Here is a 22,827-nt window from a genome sequence, read left to right on the forward strand (position 1 = left end):
GTTGTCACCCATATTTCTCACTGAGGATTTAGTCACAGTAAAGATTGGATCAGATTAGACTTAACAAGTTATTTTTCACAAAAGATGCCCAGATAATCGAGTAACAATTTATCACTTTTCCCAACTGTGGATCAGAAATTGGATGAAATACCATCACTAGATCCAGAGTAATCATTGCCTTTCCTTTGTCTCATGTATAATAATGGTTACTTTAATGACCTTGGTGGTGAATGAAGGTCATCCCTAGCTTACAGCATTTGAGCTGTGAAAACATACCAATCCCCTCGATGGGAACAGAATTAGGTTTCCATTTCAGTCATATAGTTCCTGTTCATTTCAGCTGGAGGAAATCATAGCTTTGTAGACATCCTTCCAGCAAGGGGAAGAATGTAAACCTTTGTTAATATTTTCTCCCTTGTGGCCAAGCTACTTTGTCACTTTAGCTGGGTTCAATTCTGAGAAAGAGCGAGGCTTCAATTTAAAAGTGTGGGATGGCTGAATTGAAATTGGCTGTTCAAGTCCCTAAGAATCTGGGCTCTTTCAGATGTAATCCAGATGGACAGGTGAAATGGAAACACCCACCCAAGGCACTCAGCATGTTCTTCTCTAGGTCTCTGACCACTGCTGAGACCCGTAGTTAAGGCCTGTAAAAGGATACCATGAGGCCACCCAATTGGCTGTCATCTCCATGTTGGCAGGATACCTTCCGACAGTGTTGAGGTATGACAGGCAACCCCTTCATGATTACCATGTTACTCCCATCCCTTTATCTCTTCTAGTCCTAAGGTATGATCCTAAGCATTGTACCTTTTTATTTTTGTTTTATTTCACAAGCATGTATTTAAACTACCTTTTGAGTGTGAGGCACTGTAAGAACCAGAATGTTACCTGAGAGGGCTGGGGAGTCTGTCAGAATGAGTTTACTTACAGTTAAGTGGAGGAAGTTCTCCTTAAAGCAAGGCAGAATACAGTAATCACCAAAAGACATTCTTTTTAAAAAATGGGATCATAAAGTAATGAATAATTAATACCTGCTGAGGAAGTTAGGAAGGGCCTCAGGAACTGGTAACATCTGAACTATGAAGTTTGACTTAGGGGTCTCTGAGGGGTTAAATAGTACCCCCAAGGGCCCAGGCATGGTGGTTCACACCTGTAATCCCAAAACTTTGAGAGGTCAAGGCAGGCAGATCACTTGAGCCCAGGAGTTCTAGACTAGCCTGGGCAACATGGCAAAACTCTGTCTCTACACAAAATACAGAAATTAGCTGGGTGTGGTGGTGCCTGCCTGTGGTCTTAGCTACTCTGTAGGCTGATGTTGGAGGATCCGTTGAGCCTGGGAAGTCAAGGTGGCAGTGAGCCAAGATCATGCCACTGCACTCCAACCTGGGTGATGGAGTGAGACCCTATCTCAGGAAATATAGAAAGAAAGAAATAGTATCCCTTTTCAGCATCCAAGTTCTGACCAATTCGAGAAATAAAAGAAGTACTTGGCGGAACTCAAGATATCTTTGAAAATTACTTATAGGGGATAAGTGAACAGATGGGACTTTAGTTTTATTGGCCAAGTGGGCTTAATGACAATCCAAAATTGGGCAGAATCCTATGGTGAGTCTTCACCTTCTCACCTCAGTGCACATCTTCAGGGTCTGGGTTCCCAAAGGAGCTGGGAGATCTCAGGTTCTCTGAAAGCAGGCAGATGTCAAGAGGAAACAGAGCCAGGCAGAGCTAAGCAAACCCAGTTAGTCTTTTCAAATTCACTGGGTAGCCAAGTAAGTAAAGGGGCAGAGAAGTCCAGGGGTGTGCATAGGAAAAATTCCTCCTCTTGAAACCAGGAGTGAGGAAAGATACTCAACTGAAAATTGGTGTGGCTAAGAGAAAGTTTAAAAATCCCCCTGCATGGAAGATGGTGCGGATACTCTGGTGAGACTAGCATCAGGTGGAGAGAGAACTCTGGAAGGAGACGGGGAGATGAAGGTTGGGTGCAGAACAAGGAGAGTCTTCCATATCACACTAAAGGAGTGGGCTTTTCCTAAAAACAATGGACTTTTCCTAAAAACCCACTGTATTTTTACAGAAAGACTGTATTTGTGAGTGACAGCTAGCAGTTAAGTGAGGATCATTGTATTAGGGAAGTCAGTCAGGAAGCAATCTCAGTAGCCCACAGGAAACCCAGTGAGCACAGACACTGGGCATTTGGTATAATTCCTGATTTCATGAGAACTTATTTTTTATTTTTTATTTTTTTTTCTGCAAAAGACATTATTTTATTCTTTTTTATGGCTGAGTAGTATTCCACACATACATATACCACATTTTCTTTATTATTATTATTATACTTTAAGTTCTAGGGTACATGTGCATAATGTGCAGGTTTGTTACATATGTATCATGAGAATTTAAATCACATCTGTCTACTTTGCATCACAGGTCAGTTGATGAAGAGAAAATTACTATCATAAATAATTTTAAAATTTCTGTGGAAATAATTACATTGTCATTTAACCTATCTGCCTTTTTATTTTTTTAAGAGACAAGATCTCACTCTATTACCCAGGCTGAAGCACACTGGCACAATCGCTCACAGCTCACTTCAGCCTCGACCTCCCGGGCTCAAGCAATCCTCCCATCTCAGCCTCCAAAGTAGCTGGGACAAAAGGCACATACCACCATGCCCAGCTAACTTTTAAATTTTTTTGTAGAGACAAGATCTCCCTGTGTTTCCCAGGCTGGTCTTGAACTCTGGGGCTCAAGTGATCCTCCTGCCTAGACCTCCCAAAGTGCTGGGATTACAGGCATGAGCCACCATGCCCAGCCCCCTGCCTTCCTTTGTACCCCAAATGTCAGTGAGCAACTACAACGTGCAGAGCATTGTATGACATGTTGGTAATACAGAAATAAATACCTAATAGAGAAAAGAGATGCCTAGTCATCTCTGCTATGTTCAAAACCCACATCAAAAGTCATTACTCATGAAATTAATGTGATAAAACTTCAAAAGCTGTATGTAAGGCACTATAAGAAGTTTTTCTTTAATACCATCATAGTTTATTGACAAATTTATAAAGGATGTTCATTGGCATGTGCTTCTTTAAAAAATAAAATGCTATGAGGACACACAATGAGAATGTCTTTGAACCTGGGACCTGAAGGATGAATATAAGTTTCTCACAGAGAGAACATCAAAAACAAAATTCCTTGAAGAGAAAATAGAGCTTTTTGCATTTGGGACAGGTAGAAGTAATTGTTGTCTCTTTCAATAGGTACAAAGAAAAAAATTACTTTTATAATTTGGAGAAAGCAAATTAACATGCATACCACCAGCAACATTTCCCTTCCTGCCCAGCTCGTCCCTGAAACATTGACCAGGTCTTTTCTGTGATTTGCCAATCCATTATTCCCTTAGCTGCTTTGCTCCTCATTAATTTTGTCAAGAAGCCAAGGAACTTGTATGGACTATGGACTTAGATCCTGGAACATTTGCAGGGTAGCATGGGTAGCGTATTATAAAGTAAAATGAGTTAAAACCACTCCGATTACATTTAAGAAGGCAAGATCTGACTTTTGATGTGGGTTTTGCACAGAGCAGAGACTGAGACTATAGCTTTGTTTGGGAGAGTTTTCTTGTAGACTTAGATCGATTACATTAAAAGATTCAGCCTTCCAACAATGGCTCCAAAGAAAATAATGTTGGCTTTTCCCTTTTATGAAAGTAATACTTGTCTTACAGCCCAAGGGATTGACCATCTTTTTCTATTGAAATTATTCAGAGGACTACTGCTTGGATGTCCTGGTAATGTATTGACATTAATAGCAGAATATTTCAATCAGAGCCATCTGGCCACAAGAGAATAACAGCTCCCATTGATTATGTAAAAAGCTAAGTTAGCTTCTGAGTATTTAATACACTTGGAGTTGGCTTATGGGTTTTGTTATTGAGCATTTACATCTCCTTACAACCCACAGAACTCGAAAGACTTAACAAGCCGGTTGATGAATAAGGAGAGACCCCTGGGGGAAGATGTTCGGGGAGTGATACAAAAGGCCACCTATCCCAAATCAGAAAATGTTAGCCTTTTGGACACACGAGAAAGGAATTTGGCTTTCTTGGCATATTATCAGTCTGCATGAGAGAGTATTCAAACTTTGGAAGAGCCTATTTCGTTTGTTTGCCAGAGCCTTCTTTTGGTTTAAATGTGTAAAATGCATTCATTTTTCTTTTCTCTTCATGAATCATTTATACATTTAAAGCAGAAACTTTGTATAAGCTTAATAAATATAAATAAGCATCTTTATATTTGTGTTTAAGCATAAAACTCTTAAGTGCCAGGCTCTAAGTGCTTTATAAATAATAATTCATTTATTATTCAAAACAGTTTTGTGAATTATATACCTACTCTGTATATTCAATACTGTATAGAATATCAGTATACAAACATCCCTCAATGTCCATGGGGGATTGGTTCCAAAATCTCCCACAGATACCAAAATCTGAGAACGCTCAAGTCCCTTGTATAAAATAGTGTTTGCATATAGGCTATGCACACCCTTGCAGATATCTTAAATAACCCCTAGATTACTTATGGTACCTAATATAATGTAAATGCTACACCAATAGTTGTTATGCTTTATTGTTTAGGGAATGAGAACCAAGAAAAATGTCTGTAAGTGTTCAGTAAAGAAATGATTTTTTTTCAGAATATTTTTGATCCATGGTTGGTTGATGCCACAGATGTGGAACCCACAGATGCAGAAGGCCAACTGTGTACTTTTTTTTTTTTTTTTTTTTTTTTTTTTTTTGAGACGGAGTCTCGCTCTGTAGCCCAGGCTGGAGTGCAGTGGCGCGATCTCGGCTCACTGCAAGCTCCGCCTCCCGGGTTCACGCCATTCTCCTGCCTCAGCCTCCTGAGTAGCTGGGACTACAGGCGCCCACAACCGCGCCCGGCTAATTTTTTGTATTTTTAGTAGAGACGGGGTTTCACCGTGGTCTCGATCTCCTGACCTTGTGATCCGCCCGCCTCGGCCTCCCAAAGTGCTGGGATTACAGGCGTGAGCCACCGCGCCCGGCCCAACTGTGTACTTTTTATGTATCAATATACATCAAGATGCATTTCTGCCCTTCTAGGACGTGCATGGTTCCAGCTTATATGTTGTTAGCTTTGTAAAGTCCAGCAAGGCTGTGGGGGTTTACAGTAGCAGGGAGATAAAATAGATAGAGCAGCACATGCTGAGAGTGAATCAGGGAAAGCAGGAGTCGATGGGAAGCCAGCAGGCACATGGGGAAAGAGACAGTCATGGACCTAGAAAGCAGAAACTGAGAATGAGAATATGGAAGATTCTGCCCAGTTGCAAACAGGCAGCTCAAAACCTGAGGAAAAGCCTCCTCTGAGAGAGTGAGACTGGTCAGGGCTTCCAGAGTGCAGGATGGAGATGGGAGTGGTAAGGGGCAAAGCCCTTCCAGGAAGGCTCACTGCAATCAAGCAAGTCTTGGGGTCCATGATGCCAGGAAGGGAGCAGGCAAAAGGCCCAGCCTCATTGGAATGTAGAAGGTGGTGCTGCTCTCCAGAACCTGGGGATATTCAGAGAGGATTGATTTCTCTCTCTGCCCTGGGTTTTAGACCTTATCTAAGCCCTTCATTATCAGGGTGAAGTTTCTTGATAACCCACACAGGTGACTCCTTTTCTCTTTATGTGAGAGATGCAGAGTAGCTTCCCATATAGTAAACAGTCTTCCCACACAATCATCAGTGATGCTGGAAAGGAAGCCCCTCCTGACACTAAACAGGGTATTGGGTCTACACTCAGCATGGACCTGAAGAGTTCATCTTAAAGTCCCACTTTAAAAAAAAAAACCTGCTATCCCAAATTCTCATATGAAAGACCCTCAAGTCTAAGTACACACAATCCTCCAATTATGATGGGGTTATGTCCAATCAAACAATTTTAAGTTGAAAACACAACTAATACACAACCTGCCAAACATCGTAGCACAGCCTAACCTACCTTAAACATGCCCAGAGCGTTTACATGAGCCTACACATGGGTACAATCATCTAACCCAAAGTCTATTATATGATAAAGTGTTGAATATTTCATGTAATTTATTGAAAATGATACTGGAAATGAAAAACGAATGGTTGTATGAGTACTAGAAGTATGATTTCTACTAAATATGCATCACTTTCGCATCACTGCAAAATTGAAAAATTGCAAGTCAAATCATTCTCAGTGAAGGACTGTCTGTACTCTCTTCCTGCCAGGTTTTCAGTTAGAAAACAGCTCATGTGGACCTTCAGGATAAAGGACAGGTGAAGACTGCCTTAGAGCAAGCAGAGGGTGGCTGGGGAGAGGAATGTTTGATCATGATAATCTCATGCAGAGTACATAAAGGGATTATATATATATGTATGTATCTAAAGGGGTATATATATGTATGTATATATGTGTGTATATACATACATATACATATGTTGTGTGTGTGTGTGTGTGTATATATATATATTTTTTAGACAAATCCTCACTCTGTCACTCAGGCTTTGGTGCAATGGCACCTTCAGGGCTTACTGCAGCCTCAAGTGATTCTCCTACCTGAGGGTCCTGAGTAGCTGGGACTACAGGCACATGCTATCACACCCTACTAATTTTTAAAAATATTTTTTGTAGAGACAGGTTCTTGCTATATTTCCCAGGTTGATCCTGAATTCCCGGGCTCAAGTGATCCTCCCGCCTTGGTCTCCCGAAGTGCTGGGATTATGGCATAAGCCACTGTGCCCAGCCATAAATGGGTATTTTTTATAAGGAGGCAGATACATATCTATATGGAGGACTGGCAAATTATAGCCAACCCTATTTTTATTTAGCTCATGGGCTAATGAGTTCTTTTATATTTTTAAATGTTTGGAAATAAAATAATAATATTTGTGGCATGAAAACTAAATGAAATTCAAACTTCAGCATTTATACAAAAATTCCATTTTTATTAGTAGGTCTGTATTTTAAAACATATATATATTCAGTTGTATTTTGAATTTTAATTATACAAAATTGTGTAGAAATTTTTTCTCTCTTATTATGTAAGTACCTGCAAAATTTTCTCTATTTCACCCTTTGGCCTACAATCTCTAAAATATTAATATTTACTATGTAGCCTTTACACAAAAAACTTTGTCTGCCCTGATGAATAGGGGACTCGGCAGGAACCGTGGATAAGTGACTATGAATAGGCCTGAAAAGTTCCCATTCAATCCACTCATCCACTGCCCAGCTTCTGTTCTTTGTCCTCTGATTACTAGATAGAAAAGCAAAGCAAGAAGGCAATGCCCCAAAAGAAGGCCAGTCGATGGGCGTTAATACAGGATTGCTGTGAAAATGCCTGGAGCATTGATAATGCACAAAATAGATTCATTTAGCAGTATTGAAAACAGAAAAAAATATGGAGTTTGCCATATTAATTTAATATATTCTGCATTCTCAGTTCCTAGGAAAAGATATGCTATGCACCATCAGTTTTCAATTTTTTATCACTATCTGAGGAAGTCATTCTTGTTAATCCAAACTATATTTTCAGTGTCTTGACATCCCCATATCTCCAGCCAAATTTGCTAAAATTTCACATGCCAAGATAAAATATATAAGCATGTTATTCTAGAGTATTGTTATTAGCTTTCAATATGAAAAGATTGTATATAGAGGGGGTCCATTAAGTTAAATATCAGTAAGGGAGTTGCCATAGAAACTGGTAATAAGAGAAAAAGACATTTAAGAAATTCATGTTATTTTTACCCTTGCCTAGTCCCAAAGTGGGTTGGAAACATATGCCTTGGGAAGTTCCAACCTCAGGGAAGGACCCAAGCCATCTTTCAAGGAATTTCTTTCTGTCTAGAGAACCATAAATATTTAGAAGTGAAACATTTTGTTGTGTGTCGACTGTTTAATAGCTTGTGTGGTACTTCCTATTTCCAAATGCTTTCCTGAGCATCAATTTAGGTGCAGGATTATAGTGGCAAAAAAATATATAGCGTGCAGGATTGGTGTGCATTGGATCTGGCATTCACCAATTGGCTACATCACAGATTTTCACTAAAAGATATCTGAGTTTATTACCCATTTACAAGTAAGGTCAGACACATTCCAGTTATAGTTAGGCTGTCTTGAATAGATAATTTCTCCTAACTCTATAACATGAAGGCAATATCCAAAATACCTGCCTCCGTAGAAGACCTAAGAGACCTTCTAGTTAAAATGAAATGCATTTATTTTCAAATGTCATCCCTAGATATTTTCTTGGGCTCACTCTGCTCCTAAATAGCTCAAAGATTTCTAGTCAGATTTCCTTTTTCAAAAATATAATATATTAAAATATTCTCTGTCTGTACAATAATATTTCCACAGTTGTACCTGAATATTCATGTATTCACAACTGGGAATCTTCCTAATTGCAAGAAGCACCTTAAACTTACTAAGAAAAAAAAAATACTTTTGACTATTTGCAGGCACAACTGATTATCAGATTTATGTAGTTTTCATAAATTCATCTCACACTTTCCAGACCACAGAAGAAATGCACTAAATAGTTAAGGACATCAAGAATCTAATTCTGAAACTATTTGTAAAGAGCTGTGGTAGTGTGCAAACTTCAGCCATTATTTCTCAAGTAGGCGGTAAATTGGTACCCATTAAAATGAGGCAAAATAGCTTGACTGCTCTCTCTCCATGGATGCATAATGTGAAAACACATGAATTCTCTACACAGACTTTTAAATCAACAAAAATCACATAACCCTGGAGCTGGCAAGGTGAGGAATTGCTAACTGTGTTCATGTTATTGGGACATGGCTTTAGCTAGTAAACACAAGTATCTAGCCACCACTGATAGACTTAGTATTGAATTATTCAAGATCTTCGGGAACTTATCTCTCACTTAAACTGCAAATCCCCTTTTTAAGTGACCTATACTGTAACAATCTGTGGCCCGTAGTCATTAAGATGTAGGTAGAGAATGATCTTCTATGCTCTATCTCCATCTAAATATGAGCCAGTTTCCAACAGCAAATAGATTATCTTTCAGGCCCATAAGTACTTTAGATCATCTGTGGGTAGCCTTGACATAAAACCCAAGAGTTAATTTAGTTTGATCGAAATTCTTAGTTACCCAGGCATTTTACTATTACACAACAAAAGTTTTCACAAATAGCTAAGCTGATCGTAGATTATAGTCTCATATCAGCAGAGAGAGTTAGTTGCTGTTAAAAAAGAAGAAGAAGAAAGACTGCTTAGAATTTTAAGACATTCTTTCACTCCTGCCACCTCTCTCCCTCGCAATGCCTTGCCCAGTCTTTTCTTATGGCAATTTAGACACTTTTAGCTTTATTGGGAGTCCCGGCTGAATTGCCTAGCAGTTGAAACAAAATGTGACAAAAATCTAAAAGGTTATCTTATGCAAGGACTTAGGGTTCAGTATGTAATTAGAAAGCCCTAGGGTAACCTAAAACCCTGTAAAATGCAGAGCTGTTAAATCTGTTACTCAAGCTCACATTTTCGGATGCTCTAATGCTTCCGTTCCAAAATTGCAAAAGCTGGAGTGTGTGGCGAGCATCTTGCCTATTCCTGCTTAAAGCAACCTTATATTGCTCTCAAATAAAATTCTAACGGAAAGTTCTGAGAACTATGACAAGTCTTTGGTGATGGTAGAAAATGAAAAATGACTGCAATCAATTAAGGAATTGGCTTACTTTATTCCAAAACCAAAGAACAAGTATTCACCATAAAAGGGACCTGGGAGAATCTAGGTAATTTTTTTTTTCGTACAGACTGTATTTTTTAAATTAAATCTAAACAACCTTTTATTTTACTCATTTGTCTTCAATGAATGGCCAGTAGGTTTAGCTAAGTGAGACACAAATTTGTAAGGCTCTTCAAAGGAACTTACATCAGTTTCTTTACGGGCATAAAGAAAATGGCAGTGAGCCCTATGAATCCAGCCCAGCTGGATATGCAGTGGATTCCCAAAATGTTTTCTTTATGTCACAAATAAAAAAGGTAGCATTCTTGACATTGTAAAAAGCTGTTTCTTTTCTATGAAGTCTTATCCTGCAGATTCTAATTTGTAAGATTGTGAATCTTGCTAGAGTTTTTTAAATATCCTATATTCGAGCTGTAATTTAGAAAAAAAAAAGTGTGAACAGAAAAAGAAAAACAAGAAAGAAAGAGGAGACTGGAGAGAGAGAGGGGGGTGATATCCTATCCAGGAGTCCCCAATCCCCTGTCCACAGACTGGTACCAGTCCATGTCCTATTAGGAGCCAGGCCATAGGTGAATGGCTGTCAAGCGAGCGAAGCTTCGTCTGTATTTACAGTCAATCCCCATCACTCACATTATCACCTGAACTCTGCCTCCTGTCAGATCAGCTGCAGATTAGATTCCTATAGGAGCGTGAGCCCTGCTGTGAACTGTGCATATGAGGTATCTAGGCTGCATGCTTCTTATGAGAACCTAATGCCTAATGCTCTGTCACTGTCTCCCATCATCCCTAGATGGGACCATGGGAACCCTAAATGGGAAAGCAAGTTCAGGGCTCCCACTGATTCCTCATTATGGTGAGTTGTATAATTATGTTATTGTATATTACAATGTAATAATAATAGAAGTAAAGTGCATAATAAATGTGATGCACTTGAACCATCCCAAAACCATGCCCCCTCTGCAGTCCATGGAAAAATTGTCTTCCATGAAACCAATCCCTGGTGTCAAAAAGGTTGGAGACTACTGCTATACACAGTGTTTCACTGTGGAAGGTTTAGCCAATCAATATAACTGGGCAGCAATAATGTGATATAGTCCTCCTGGGCATAGAATTTTGTTCAAAAATTTATCCTAGAACTTGTGTCAGAGGCCTCAGTGAGTTTCACAAAATAACACAAACAAATGCCTGTTGCAGATCTATCAATATGCTTAATTTAGGGTGGGGTTTTGCAAGGGTCTATTCAAAAAGTATTCACAGGCTTATGATCAGCTAAGATAGTTTTCAGGGATCCATAAAGCCCCTGAAATTGCGTAGAAACATTTTTGTGTCTACCCACATGTATGTTTACTTTTCTGGAGAAAGGGTCCCTAGCTTTCATCAAATTCACAAACATATTCTAAGAACAGGCTACAGACTTCTTTAGGTCATTACTGGTTATCTGATGTCATTTTCTTTTGCCAGAAATAAAGACATTACGTGTATGTGTGTAAGTGTGTGTGTGACCTGACAGGCTTAATGTTAACATACCTTGTTTAACTTACACTAAGCATGATAGTTTTAGGCATAGTTTGATTTTCTACCTCTCATAACTAAGAAATTCAAAACTGCTTTTGTTTGTAGCCTATAAAGGCTTTCATTATCCATGGAAAAAATGTCCACGTATTATCACTGAAAAAAATAAGAGAGAATTTAGAAGCATAGAAATAGTCAATATTTATGAAAAAGATGACAGTTTGCTCCATTCAATTTTTGGCACCAAATTTGACTAAGTTGTGTGTGTGTGTGTGTGTGTGTGTGTGTTCAGCTCTGGATTAATATGTTTGTTTTCATCATTTTAATTGGTAATTAGTTTTATTTCAAATATAGGAAACCATTATCCTGAAAATCTTTCTGTACTTCTAGAAGTTATAATATTTTGATGCATTGACAAATATATTGACAGAATAAACTGGCCATGTATTACTCTCAAACAAATCAGCCTGTGAAATTTGATCCTTTCACTATGTATGCTCTCAAAGGGAGAGGAGGTTTCCAGCCATCTTCCTGCTTTCTTGTAGATGCTAGATCACTGGAACACGGTAGCAGATCCATGCTAAGTACTTCTCCCTGCACGAGAACACTGAGTGGATCACACTTGGTCTGTGAGTTGGAGTAAAGATTCCACCGACAGAATCCAAGAGTCAGAACTTGGCAAATTCTAGGATGTCTTAGAAGATCCTAGAATGGGTCTAAATATATCATTTGATATAAAACAGCAGATATAGGGTATTATTCCTTAATACGAAGTCAATGACATAGGAGCTTGTGCTAAAGCAAATCAAGGGAGAAAAATAAATAGCATGGCAAAAAACACAATTACTTCTGCACCAACGTAATACTTTGGGAAATACCTCATAAAATAACCTTTAACAATGGAAAATAGGCTATCTTTTCGAAGGCATGTTACAAAATACAAATCCCTATGGGGTGGATATTTTTATGACAGCAAATTTTCCTCCCAAAGAGAAATGTTGTATTAACGTTTCAAGTTAGCCCTTAATCTTTTTTTGTTTTTATTTTATTTTTTGAAATGGAGTTTCACTCTTGCTGCCCAGGCTGGAGCACAATCGTGTGATCTTGGCTCACTGCAGCTTCCGCCTCCCGTGCTCAATCTATTCTCCAGCCTTAGCCTCCCGAGTAGCTAGGATTACAGGCACCAGCCACCACGCCCAGCTAATTTTTTTTTTTCTGGTATTTTTAGTAGTGACAGGGTTTTGCCATTTTGGCCAGGCTGTTCTCAAACTCCTGGCCTTTGGTGATCCGCCCACCTTGGCCTTCCAAAGTACTGGGATTACAGGTTTGAGCCACCGTGCCTGGCCAGCCCTGTATCTTTAAAGTCCCTTTCAACAGGAATTTACTCAATCTTCATAATCAGCAGCAATAAGGAAAGTATCTCCTTTACAGACACCCAAAGAGAGCCTTAAGGAGAGGTATCATTTGAGTCACTAAGGGCTCCTGGGTCAAAACAGAACAACAAGGCCTTTCACTTCCCTCTCCTTGGATTTGAAAGAGTAATTCTCAAGACCTCCCCATCCACAGAAAACAAATGGGTCCCCAGGTCACTTTTCTCTCCCATTTCCCTCTAGGAACTGAAAGAAATCTTGGCATCTCGCCTTGATCAACAGTCATCGCTTTCTTTTACATGTTTTAAGTGGACATGCAAAATAGCACCCACTTTTGTGTAACTGGCATTTTGGATCATTCCTTTAAGATGAAAATCAAACCAGGAAAAACATCAAGTTAAAGGAGATAAAGCCCTAGGAGACTAAAGTATTTATACTTTAGAAGTAAAACAGGTCACATAAGTCAAAAATATCTTTTACCCGAGCAAGAAACCAAATCCCAAACTATTCCTCATTACAGGGATGCAGTTTCTTGATATCAGACAAAAGCAAAGCAAAAGAAGTAAAAGGGAGAACTCAGATGTCCAAGAGTTGTTTTATTTTGGTTTATATTTATGGAAGTGGTACAGAATTTTGATCATTTCTTTTTTAAGATAACTGCTGTGTGTGCCCTCTAAGACCAGCTCATTTTTATGGTACTGCTCAATTCCTTACCTGTTCTGAGGCAGCAGAGAGAAAAAATACAATGTGACACCAAATTGAACAAAAGGAAGTTATTCAATGATAAATCATACTTGAAATGTCACTTAAAAATGAATTTTTCTTTCTCATCATGTCTGTCATGAACATTTGATTTTATTACTTCTCTTTAAGGTTAGGTTGAACCACGCATACAGCAATTAAAGCAATTTTCACCTGAAAACAGCAATGTCTTCTGGCTCAGCATAAATAGCTTAAATACTTTTGGGAAACAATTAAACTGAATCCAACAAATGTTAACTGAACTCACATCACGTGCCTAGCTCCTTGGTCCGTAGAGACATATACAATAATGGCAGATGGCAGATGGCAGATACCATATCTCCTGGATAATTCGTCATGACAGTTGTGCTGTTAAGAACCAATAATCATACAAAAATTAGCTGGGTATGGTGGCATGTGCCTGTAATTCTACCTACTTGGGAGACTGAGGCAGGAGAATTGCTTGAACCTGGGAAGCAGAAGTTGCAGTGTGCTGAGATTGTGTCACTGCATTCCAGCCTGGGTGACAGAGTGAGACTCCATCAAAAAAAAGAAAAAAAATCAATAATCAATCTGATCATGTATGGTCAAAGATAGACCCATAATTCAGCCAGTAGTTGATTCAACAAGTATGTCCCCAGCTGATTTTGATAGTGTTTAATAAAAAGAACCATGTAGGCATTTTCTTACCCCTGTGATAACTGCAGGGAGGTGACATTTTTTTAACTTCCTACTTTTCATATAGGAAATAGACTCATTGGAAAGATAAAAGACTTGCTTCAGATCATGTTCAGCTTCCACGCTGCTGGTTGCTGGTCTGGTGCTTTGTCTGTTAACTAATTCCTTTTTCTCCCTCCTCACCCCAGGCCCTCCCCTGTAAAGTATGGAACCCTGTGCCTTCGCTGACCCCAGCATCCTGAGAGTTGAAGGGAGAGGGCAAAGTCCAATAGACTTTCTGGTGGGAAAATTTGGCTGAAGGGTTTTCTGTAAATTTTTGCTCAGTACTGTATCCCTTCATATGCTGCTACCTCCCCTGTGCTCAGTAATTTTAGTTTGTGCTTTTTGTTTCTCTTTTTGTTTCTTTGGTTTGCTGGCTTTGTGTTCTTTTCCCTTTTTTTCCTTTTCTTTTCCTTTTTTAATGCAGGAATCGGTCAAGGTGTTCCCGTGGTGGCACTCATAGTGGAAGGGGGACCCAACGTGATCTCAATTGTGTTGGAGTACCTTCGAGACACTCCTCCCGTGCCGGTGGTTGTCTGTGATGGGAGTGGACGGGCATCGGATATCCTGGCCTTTGGGCATAAATACTCAGAAGAAGGCGGGTAGGTAACTTTACAGGCCCCATGGAAGAACCTTAAAGCCTGTTTGGAAATGAGGGTATGAGTGGATTATGTTTTCAGTAGCTCAACCAAGACCTCAAATCAAAACAAGCTATGAACAAATTGTCTAAAAAATGTCTGTCATGGGAGGGCTATGGCAAAGAACAGACGAACATATTCTAAATGTCCTGTGAAGTGGGAAATTCTATGAAAGCTACACGGATAAATAACAAGGGTGAGGAAGAGAGAGGAGGTCATAGGTTTTAGTCTCCTTTTTCTTGTCTTCGTATCTCCTTCTCCTCCTCCCAGCAAGGAGAAGCAGGAATTGGGTTTTAACACATGAAGCACAGCCAGTCTGGACCAGATGGTTCAGGTTGGTAACTTCAGAGAAGCTGGGTTGTTCAGCTTCCAGGCTTGGCCTCCAAACACCAGCATTGCCAAGCCACTGTGAAGATCTGTGGTAGACCGTGCCATCAGGTTTCTCTAGATGGGCGGGGAAAGTCAAATCTTTGTAATGGTAACTACTCTGGTCTTTTGTAAACTCCTCTTGAATGCCTCACGCCCTTTCCTTGGTCTGTTAGGCTCCTAATGCTACTTTCAACAGTCCAAAGCCCCCAATCCCAGGAAAGATTCCCACTTCACAGCACTCCCCTCCAGTCCCACTTCCCACTGAGCAAATGCTGAAATCCAGCACCCTTGCAGATTATTAGATCAAAATAAACCATCCCAAGGTGTGAGTGAGATTAAGGGGGTAAAACTCAGGGGAGCCATTGATGTGTTAGATAAGGAACTTCCTAATCCAATCAATTCCCCTAACACATGAAATCTGTGGGGAGGGGAAAGCCTCAAATGAAATGATGGTCTTTTATTCGTGCCTTTTATAAATACACATTAAGTGTTTCCTGGGTGCGATGCACTAGGCCGAACATTAAGATGTAAAAAAGAAAAACATACAATTAATTGCCACTTTCAAGATGCTCACAGTAAGTCTAATAAGTAGACAAGTATTACAAAACAAAAATACAAGTGAACTCACCTACAGCAGGATGCTCCCTCCTCCATCCCTCTCGTACCCATCCCTCTTGTACCCAGCCTGCTTTATTTAAATAGAGACTGAGCATGGTGAGTCAGTACCATCCCATCTCTCCCCATCCCCTTCCTCATCTTTGACAGCAGCCTAGTACTCCACATAAGCCATTAAAACAGCACACCTACCTCATTAGTAGATGAACCTATGTTTATGAAATGAGGAATAACAAAAGACATTGAGCCTCCAGCTTAACACTGCAAACCCAAAAGCTCTGATACCAAAAAAAAAAGTTAAATTATTATTATATTTTGATAGTAAATAAGTGGTCCATTGTATAGCTCAGAACTATTTAAATTTAGTTAACTTACTATTATATTATTTTTATAGTAAATATTGGTCCATTTTATCGCTCAGAACCTAAAAAGAGAATATGTACCCAAACTTCTCTATGTTTACAACCAACCCAGAGTTCAAGATTCTTAATTGTGCTTTGTTTTATTAAAAATTTAACCAAGGGTCAGGCACAGTAGCTCATGCCTATAATCCCAGCACTTTGGGAGGCCAAGGCAGGTGGATCACTTGAGGTCAGGAGTTCAAGACCAGCCTGACCAACATAGTGAAACCCCATCTCTACTAAAAATACAAAAATTAGCCAGGCTTGGTGGCACATGCCTGTAATCCCAGCTACTCGGGAGGCTGAGGCAGGATAATAGCTTGAACCCAGGAGGCAGAGGTTGCAGTTGTAGTGAGCCAAGATCGCGCCATTGCACTCCAGCCTAGGCAACAAGAGCAAAACTCTGTCTTAAAATAAATAAGTAAATAATATAAATAACCAAGGTTCTCCTTTCTCTAAATCTAGCAATATGTTCTATTTTTCAGAAATAAACAATAATTTTAATACAGTTTTTAGCTTTGGCTTATTTCTTACTTTCTAGTTTGCAAATTATTTTATGGTATTCCTACAAAGTAGATGCAAATTTGCATTCAGAATGCACCTTTTGTTTTTCTGGGTTTTTTTTTTTTCCCCCAGAAAACGCATGGAAAAGTACACTGTTCACGTCAGCATTTCAGGTTTCTCAGGTGTATACACAATGAAAGCCAGGATCCAGTGCCTGTTATTTATCATGATCTTGGATTGTCTACCTTGAAAATGTTAAAATATTTAATAAGTTATATATAAATATGTTAAACTACTTAGATTGCCCTTCCTGCTTTAATATGGAAGAAAGATTATGTATTTTAGAACTGGGTGGGACATAGATTATTTAAATTAAATTATTATTTAAATTAAGATTATTTAAATTAAGCACTTTGTCCAAAGCCACACAGCCCAAGATCCCAGGCCAGAATCCCTGCTGGTATATGATGAACATGTACTGACATGTGTTTTATGCTATGTGCTGTAGTGTTCCTCATGTAGTACTTCAGTGATACTCTTTTTTAAATATTCAAATGCACTTCAGTTGCCTTCAGCTTCCTCTTTTCGTTATACTTTAGTATTATTATTATTACTACTGGTATTCCAAAGAAATCAAAACCAATGCATTCCTGGTTGTAAACCAATGTCCAAACTGGTCAACCCCGTGTCATGTAGATTCTTTCTCTTTTCCTGCCTAGACCATTATATACCAACCCCAAAATTAAGAGTCAAAAATATCATTCTTTCTTTTCTTTTCTTTTTTTTGAGATGGAGTCTCATGTTGTCACCCAGGCTGGAGTGCAGTGGCGCGATCTTGGCTCACTGCAAGCTCCGCCTCTCGGGTTCACGCCATTCTCCTGCCTCAGCCTCCCAAGTAGCTGCAACTATAGGCACCTGCCACCACCCCTGGCTAATTTTTTGTATTTTTAGTAGAAACGGGGTTTCACTGAGTTAACCAAGATGGTCTCCATCTCCTGAACTCGTGATCCTCCCACCTCAGCCTCCCAAAGTGCTGAGATTACAGGCGTGAGCCACCGTGCCTGGCCAAAAATATGCTCTTTTAACTTTAATTAGCAATTTTTGTTGTAATTTTTTTGGTCAAAATATGTAATTTTTGGGATTTACACAAACTATGAACACTATGAACTATGAACTATGAACAATCGCTGATTATCAAAGAATATGAGTTTATGCATATAACTAGTGTGGAGGTAAAGAATTAAGTATAATTTTCGATCCTAAGACATTTTAAAATTAAAACTTTAAAAATTTTAAGAAAAATTTAGAAATGGTTATTAAGAAAATAGAAGTCTAAAGAGAAGTTTTGTATTTTATATGTAGTTATGATAAAGTGTGCTCTTGCTCCAGGAAAGCAATTATAAAATCATCATGATAAAACGAAGTCAGAATGTTTCTCTGTGCCATCTGAATAACTTCAAGAATTTAATCATGTTTATTTAGCTTGATAAGAAATTGTCACACATGTGCAGCCAATTTTAAAAATCATTTCCAAATAACATTATCTTGCAGTAGTGTGCTTTATGTTAAGAAAAAAAAAATGGCCCAACTAGACCTTATTCACCAGGAAGGATTTCTTCTTTGATTTCTAATAAAGTCCGACAGTGTTGGAAATGTTTCACTACAAATAAATGTAAATCCACAACTACATGATCATATAAACAAATCTATATAAATGTGCATCATTGTACAAATGAAATTGGATATAGAGAACACACACATCCTGTTTATGAAACCTTTATTTCAGGGCTGCACCAGTATCTTTTCAATTACTTTGGTAACTTAAATATGATTAAAAATGTTTTAAGTTAATTTAAAGATTCTTAAATAATACAGATCCAAGAACTATTCAGCTATAGAGCCTTTCATTTTATAATCTTAAAGGAGTAAAAAAAAAAAAATCAAGCCTTACATTTTAACCTTTGTGAACTTTATGTTTTATCTTTGAATTCCCTTCTAGAATGTGAATTTGAAAGACAATCACTTTGGAAGTAATTTGTAATTGACAAAACTGATTAGCTTTTGTAGATGAGATTACTTAGGATAGAAAAAGACAGACTGCATCTATCACAATCCAAATGGATTTGGATAAACTAAAAGACAATTGCAATTAAATTCTTGTTTGAGTCTCTTTCTGCCTGTCTCTGCTCTGTGGCATATAGTACCTGAAAGAAATGGTCAAACTCCTGTTTTCTTCTCATTGGCATAATGGATTTTCTATTTCTCATCTGTCATAGTTTAGAATGAGTCACTAATTAAAATTTAGTCACTTTCCCTAATTAACTTTATTGCTTTCGACATATTATCAAATTTTATTTCTAAATCATGAATGACTAAACATGACAAAGTTAAAGAGATTCATGCTACCCAAATAGTATTTGAATCACCTAAGTTTTTTAATACTAGGATTCTATTTTTGTGTTGGAGCAATATGAACTGTAGTACGCATAGTTGGGAATACCATACCTTTCTCCTGACATTGAAATCAGAGATTACTTTGCCTCATAATGGTCAACCAAAGTGTCAGATTGCAGAGAAATGTTGTCTAGCCCATCATTTGTCAATCAGTGAGCAAGTACTTCACCCATAAAAAATGTCAGTGTGAAAAAGGCATCCAAATGCATTTGTGTTCCAAAATGGTGCTCCTTATTCATCCAAATTTTTTTGATTTTTATGTTTATTTTGGCATCTTCATTCCAGAAATAATCATCTGTATTTACCATTTTTAGATACTCTAGGACAAGAAGCAGAGCTTGCTGGTAGCAGAAAGCCTTCAAGTTTTTTAGTCATCTGTTATTAACTTTCGGGAAATTATCAATGGGGAAAACACCAAGAGACTGTTCACATTTTTGTGTCAGTGGAATTTGTATTGGATATTGGGAAAAATAAATGAGCAATGGCTTGGGAGCAGGAGAATAGATAATGCATTGCTAATAAAAATTTGACTTTCCTGTTTAAAGGATATTTAATAAGATTCCCTATATTATTTGATTAGCTGAGGCAAAGGCATAAATGAATGCTAACTGGAGATGAAAAACGAAAAATATGTTGTATGGCTTCAAATTATGTAACTATATATTCCTAGCAGAGATGTGGCAAAAGCATGTTTCTCTGCAAATATACATCAAAATGACCAAAGATATGAGAAAGTCACCAGAAAGCTAGACATTTTAGAAACCCAAATGTAGTCTGTAATCCCTAGGGCTTGTCATTGTGTGCGGTGGTCACTATTGTTTTCTCCTGCTGTTCCAGAGATTTCCATCTAAAGCTGACGGGTGTCAAACCCTTATCATTTGTCTCTATAAGACCTGCCAAAAGAACGTAATTGATCTCAATGGTTTGTATTCCAGCATGATTTAGACATAATTGGAATGTCAAGTGAGAAAAAAGGAGACATATCAAGCATGCTGGCTTCAAGTGTCCATTATAGTTTTTGTTAATTTCATCTTACCTTGTCTCTTTTCTAAAATTTTCTACAAGAAATCATGTCAAAACTTGATTCTTTTTTTGGAAACATACTGTACAGACAAAGAACACTGGTGGTTTTACTTATAAAAAGGGTCATTGTAACTTGTTTTCCTAGTTAACATTTATTGGGTCCCTACTATATGCATGGGCCTGTTGGAAGATGAATAAGGCACAGCCCTAGCTGTCAAGGACTTTATAATGGGGACTAAGACATAGACACGAGTGCAGATAACTAGAAGGTCATGTGTGCTTTGATAAAGGCAAAAAGGGTCACAAGAGCACAGAGGGTAAAATAAATGCGTGGTGCGTTCTTCACGAGAATCCTATCAATGGAACAGTGTATGTTAATTATCCACAAAACGGCAATAGAATGACTCATTTTTCCTCTTCCCCTTTTCCATCAAAAACTGGATCTAAGCTGAGGGTCAGCCTGGAGGACTGAGAAGGACTAATATTTGACCCTCCCTTATATAACTCAACTCAGAGAAAGAATCTGAAATAGATTGAAGAAAATTGGTAAAAGGGACAAATTCATTGAGATAGTGTGGCAATGGTGTGTGTGTGTGTGTGTGTGTGTGTGTGTGTGTGTGTGTGTGTGTCTATGTTAAATTTATATACACTAATAAATTTAATTTAATAAATTGACTCCAATAAGATTACTTTATATATATGTAAGTATTATATGTTAATCCCTATAATTATCTGTGTGTATATATAGGCTTAAAATTTAACTGAAGGCTTAAAGATAGAACTGATAATATGGCTTTTCAAATCAATCACTAGGTATTTTTGAATACTTGTTTTAGGTACTATGGGTGCTATGATAAGTAGTATAATTTTCCTCAAGAGATGTGCACATAATCTTATTTGAACTAATATACTAACAAATAATTTTTCAATTAGATGCTATTATTGAATTCTGAGAAGGTAGAAGGAAGCATAGTTTGGAGTAAATGGAGAAGGTGTCATGGAGACAACACCACAGCAGTTTTTGCCTCTGTAGTATATATAAAGACATAGATATATTGCAACTGTGTCATTGTATCCAAGCTCTACAGGGCTAGAGTAGCTCCATGTATTTAAGAAAGTGCGAAATAAAATAAATACGTTTGTCTTAGAGTTCACTATTTGATCCCTCATGTTGTATCAACATAGGAAGAATGAAGCATTGACTTTAAAAATATTATCCAGAGTTTCTTCTTCAGGGAAGAAAGCACCATGGAGAGGAAAAGTTTCATTGATCTAAATGGGCTCATCAGCTCTCTACATGGACTAGTTTGCTCTTTTCCTAAAGAGTATGGAGTTGAGGCCGGGCGCGGTGGCTCAAGCCTGTAATCCCAGCACTTTGGGAGGCCGAGGCGGGTGGATCACGAGGTCAGGAGATCGAGACTATCCTGGCTAACATGGTGAAACCCCGTCTCTACTAAAAATACAAAAAAAAACTAGCCGGGCGTGGTGGCGGGCGCCTGTAGTCTCAGCTACTTGGGAGGCTGAGGCGGGAGAATGGCGTGAACCCGGGAGGCGGAGCTTGCAGTGAGCCGAGATCACGCCACTGCACTCCAGCCTGGGAGACACAGCGAGACTCCGTCTCAAAAAAAAAAAAAAAAGAGTATGGAGTTGAGCAAAACTCTTTAGGAAAGAATGTCCTTGAACATAAAGAGCAAACATCAGAGAAAACATAGTTGTGTAATCCATTATGATAGAGAAATCCCTTTTAAAGAACCATCATCTACAACTTTCAGAAAGCCCATCAATGCCGAGCGATGATTTCAGAGCTCTCTAGTGATTACATTCCTCTGAGATTTCCTTAGCTAACTCTTGACTACTTGTTTAACAACAATGACAACAAAAATCCAAATAAACATGTGGTTATCAAACTTCAGCATGTCTGAGAATCACCTAGAGAGCTTTAGGAGATCCAGATCCCCCTAAATATCCTGACTTTGATGCACATGGGGTGGGGCTCAAGAAACTGTATATAAAACCCAAACCCCAGGTGATTCCATTGAGAGTGGTCTATGGCCCACACTTCTCTGATGTTTTCAAAAATACTTTCCTTGGTTTCTGGGCCTCATGTGCATTCTCCTCACAAGCCACTGCATTGTTACCACAAGCCCTCTGTACCCTCTGCCGAATTTTGTCTTTGAAACCCAGTTGACTTGAAAAGCATATTTACCATCAATCACTCCATTTCTCTCTCTCCCACAGCTGTACTTGGTTCCAAACATCTGTCAGACTTGAACATTCTTTCCTGAAAAGCAAGCTGTGCCATAAAAATACTCATTTTGACAGGACAGATGGATTTATTGCTTAGTATTTTTATTTACATCGAGTTTTTAAGGGCATTCAGTTTACTTATTTCCTTGTTTCTTTTGCAAATCATTTTTTGACTAGCTCAAAATATATAACCAATCTAAAAAGAGAAAGAAAAAAGAGGAAGAGGAAAGCAAAGGTATTTAGAAGTGAAATGGTGCTAGTTGGTGGCAAATGATGGTTCTTTCAGCTGTCTGAGATTCAGGGTCCCAGGGGGCAGCATTGGAAACTCATCTGCAGTGTCCTACCCCAGCTTCCTTTGACTTTACAGTTGGAATGAACAACCTTTAAAGAGTCCTAACCTCCCACTTGCCTTGATTGATTTTTACTTTTTTGAAGCCCTTGAATTCTTTCTCAAGTGAAACCTCGGGTATAGATGCAACATGTAACACAGACAAGGT

The 22,827-nt window shown here is 38.5% G+C and overlaps 1 protein-coding gene across 27 annotated transcripts in view; it reads left to right on the top strand.

Moving 5' to 3' along the window:
* Window positions 1-22,827, top strand: part of LOC105498657 (transient receptor potential cation channel subfamily M member 3) — a 909,897-nt gene that overhangs the window by 647,329 nt on the left and 239,741 nt on the right. For 26 of the 27 annotated variants that reach the window (XM_011770894.3, XM_071077680.1, XM_011770897.3 and 23 more), the window contains one exon: window positions 14,507-14,681. In XM_011770894.3, coding sequence (XP_011769196.1) covers window positions 14,507-14,681 — 175 coding nt within the window. Of the gene's footprint in view, window positions 1-14,506; window positions 14,686-22,827 lie in introns of those variants that run through there. The other variant, XM_071077684.1, reaches the window with a different exon arrangement.

Source organism: Macaca nemestrina, chromosome 14, assembly GCF_043159975.1.
Source record: "Macaca nemestrina isolate mMacNem1 chromosome 14, mMacNem.hap1, whole genome shotgun sequence".
Taxonomy (NCBI): domain Eukaryota; kingdom Metazoa; phylum Chordata; class Mammalia; order Primates; family Cercopithecidae; genus Macaca; species Macaca nemestrina.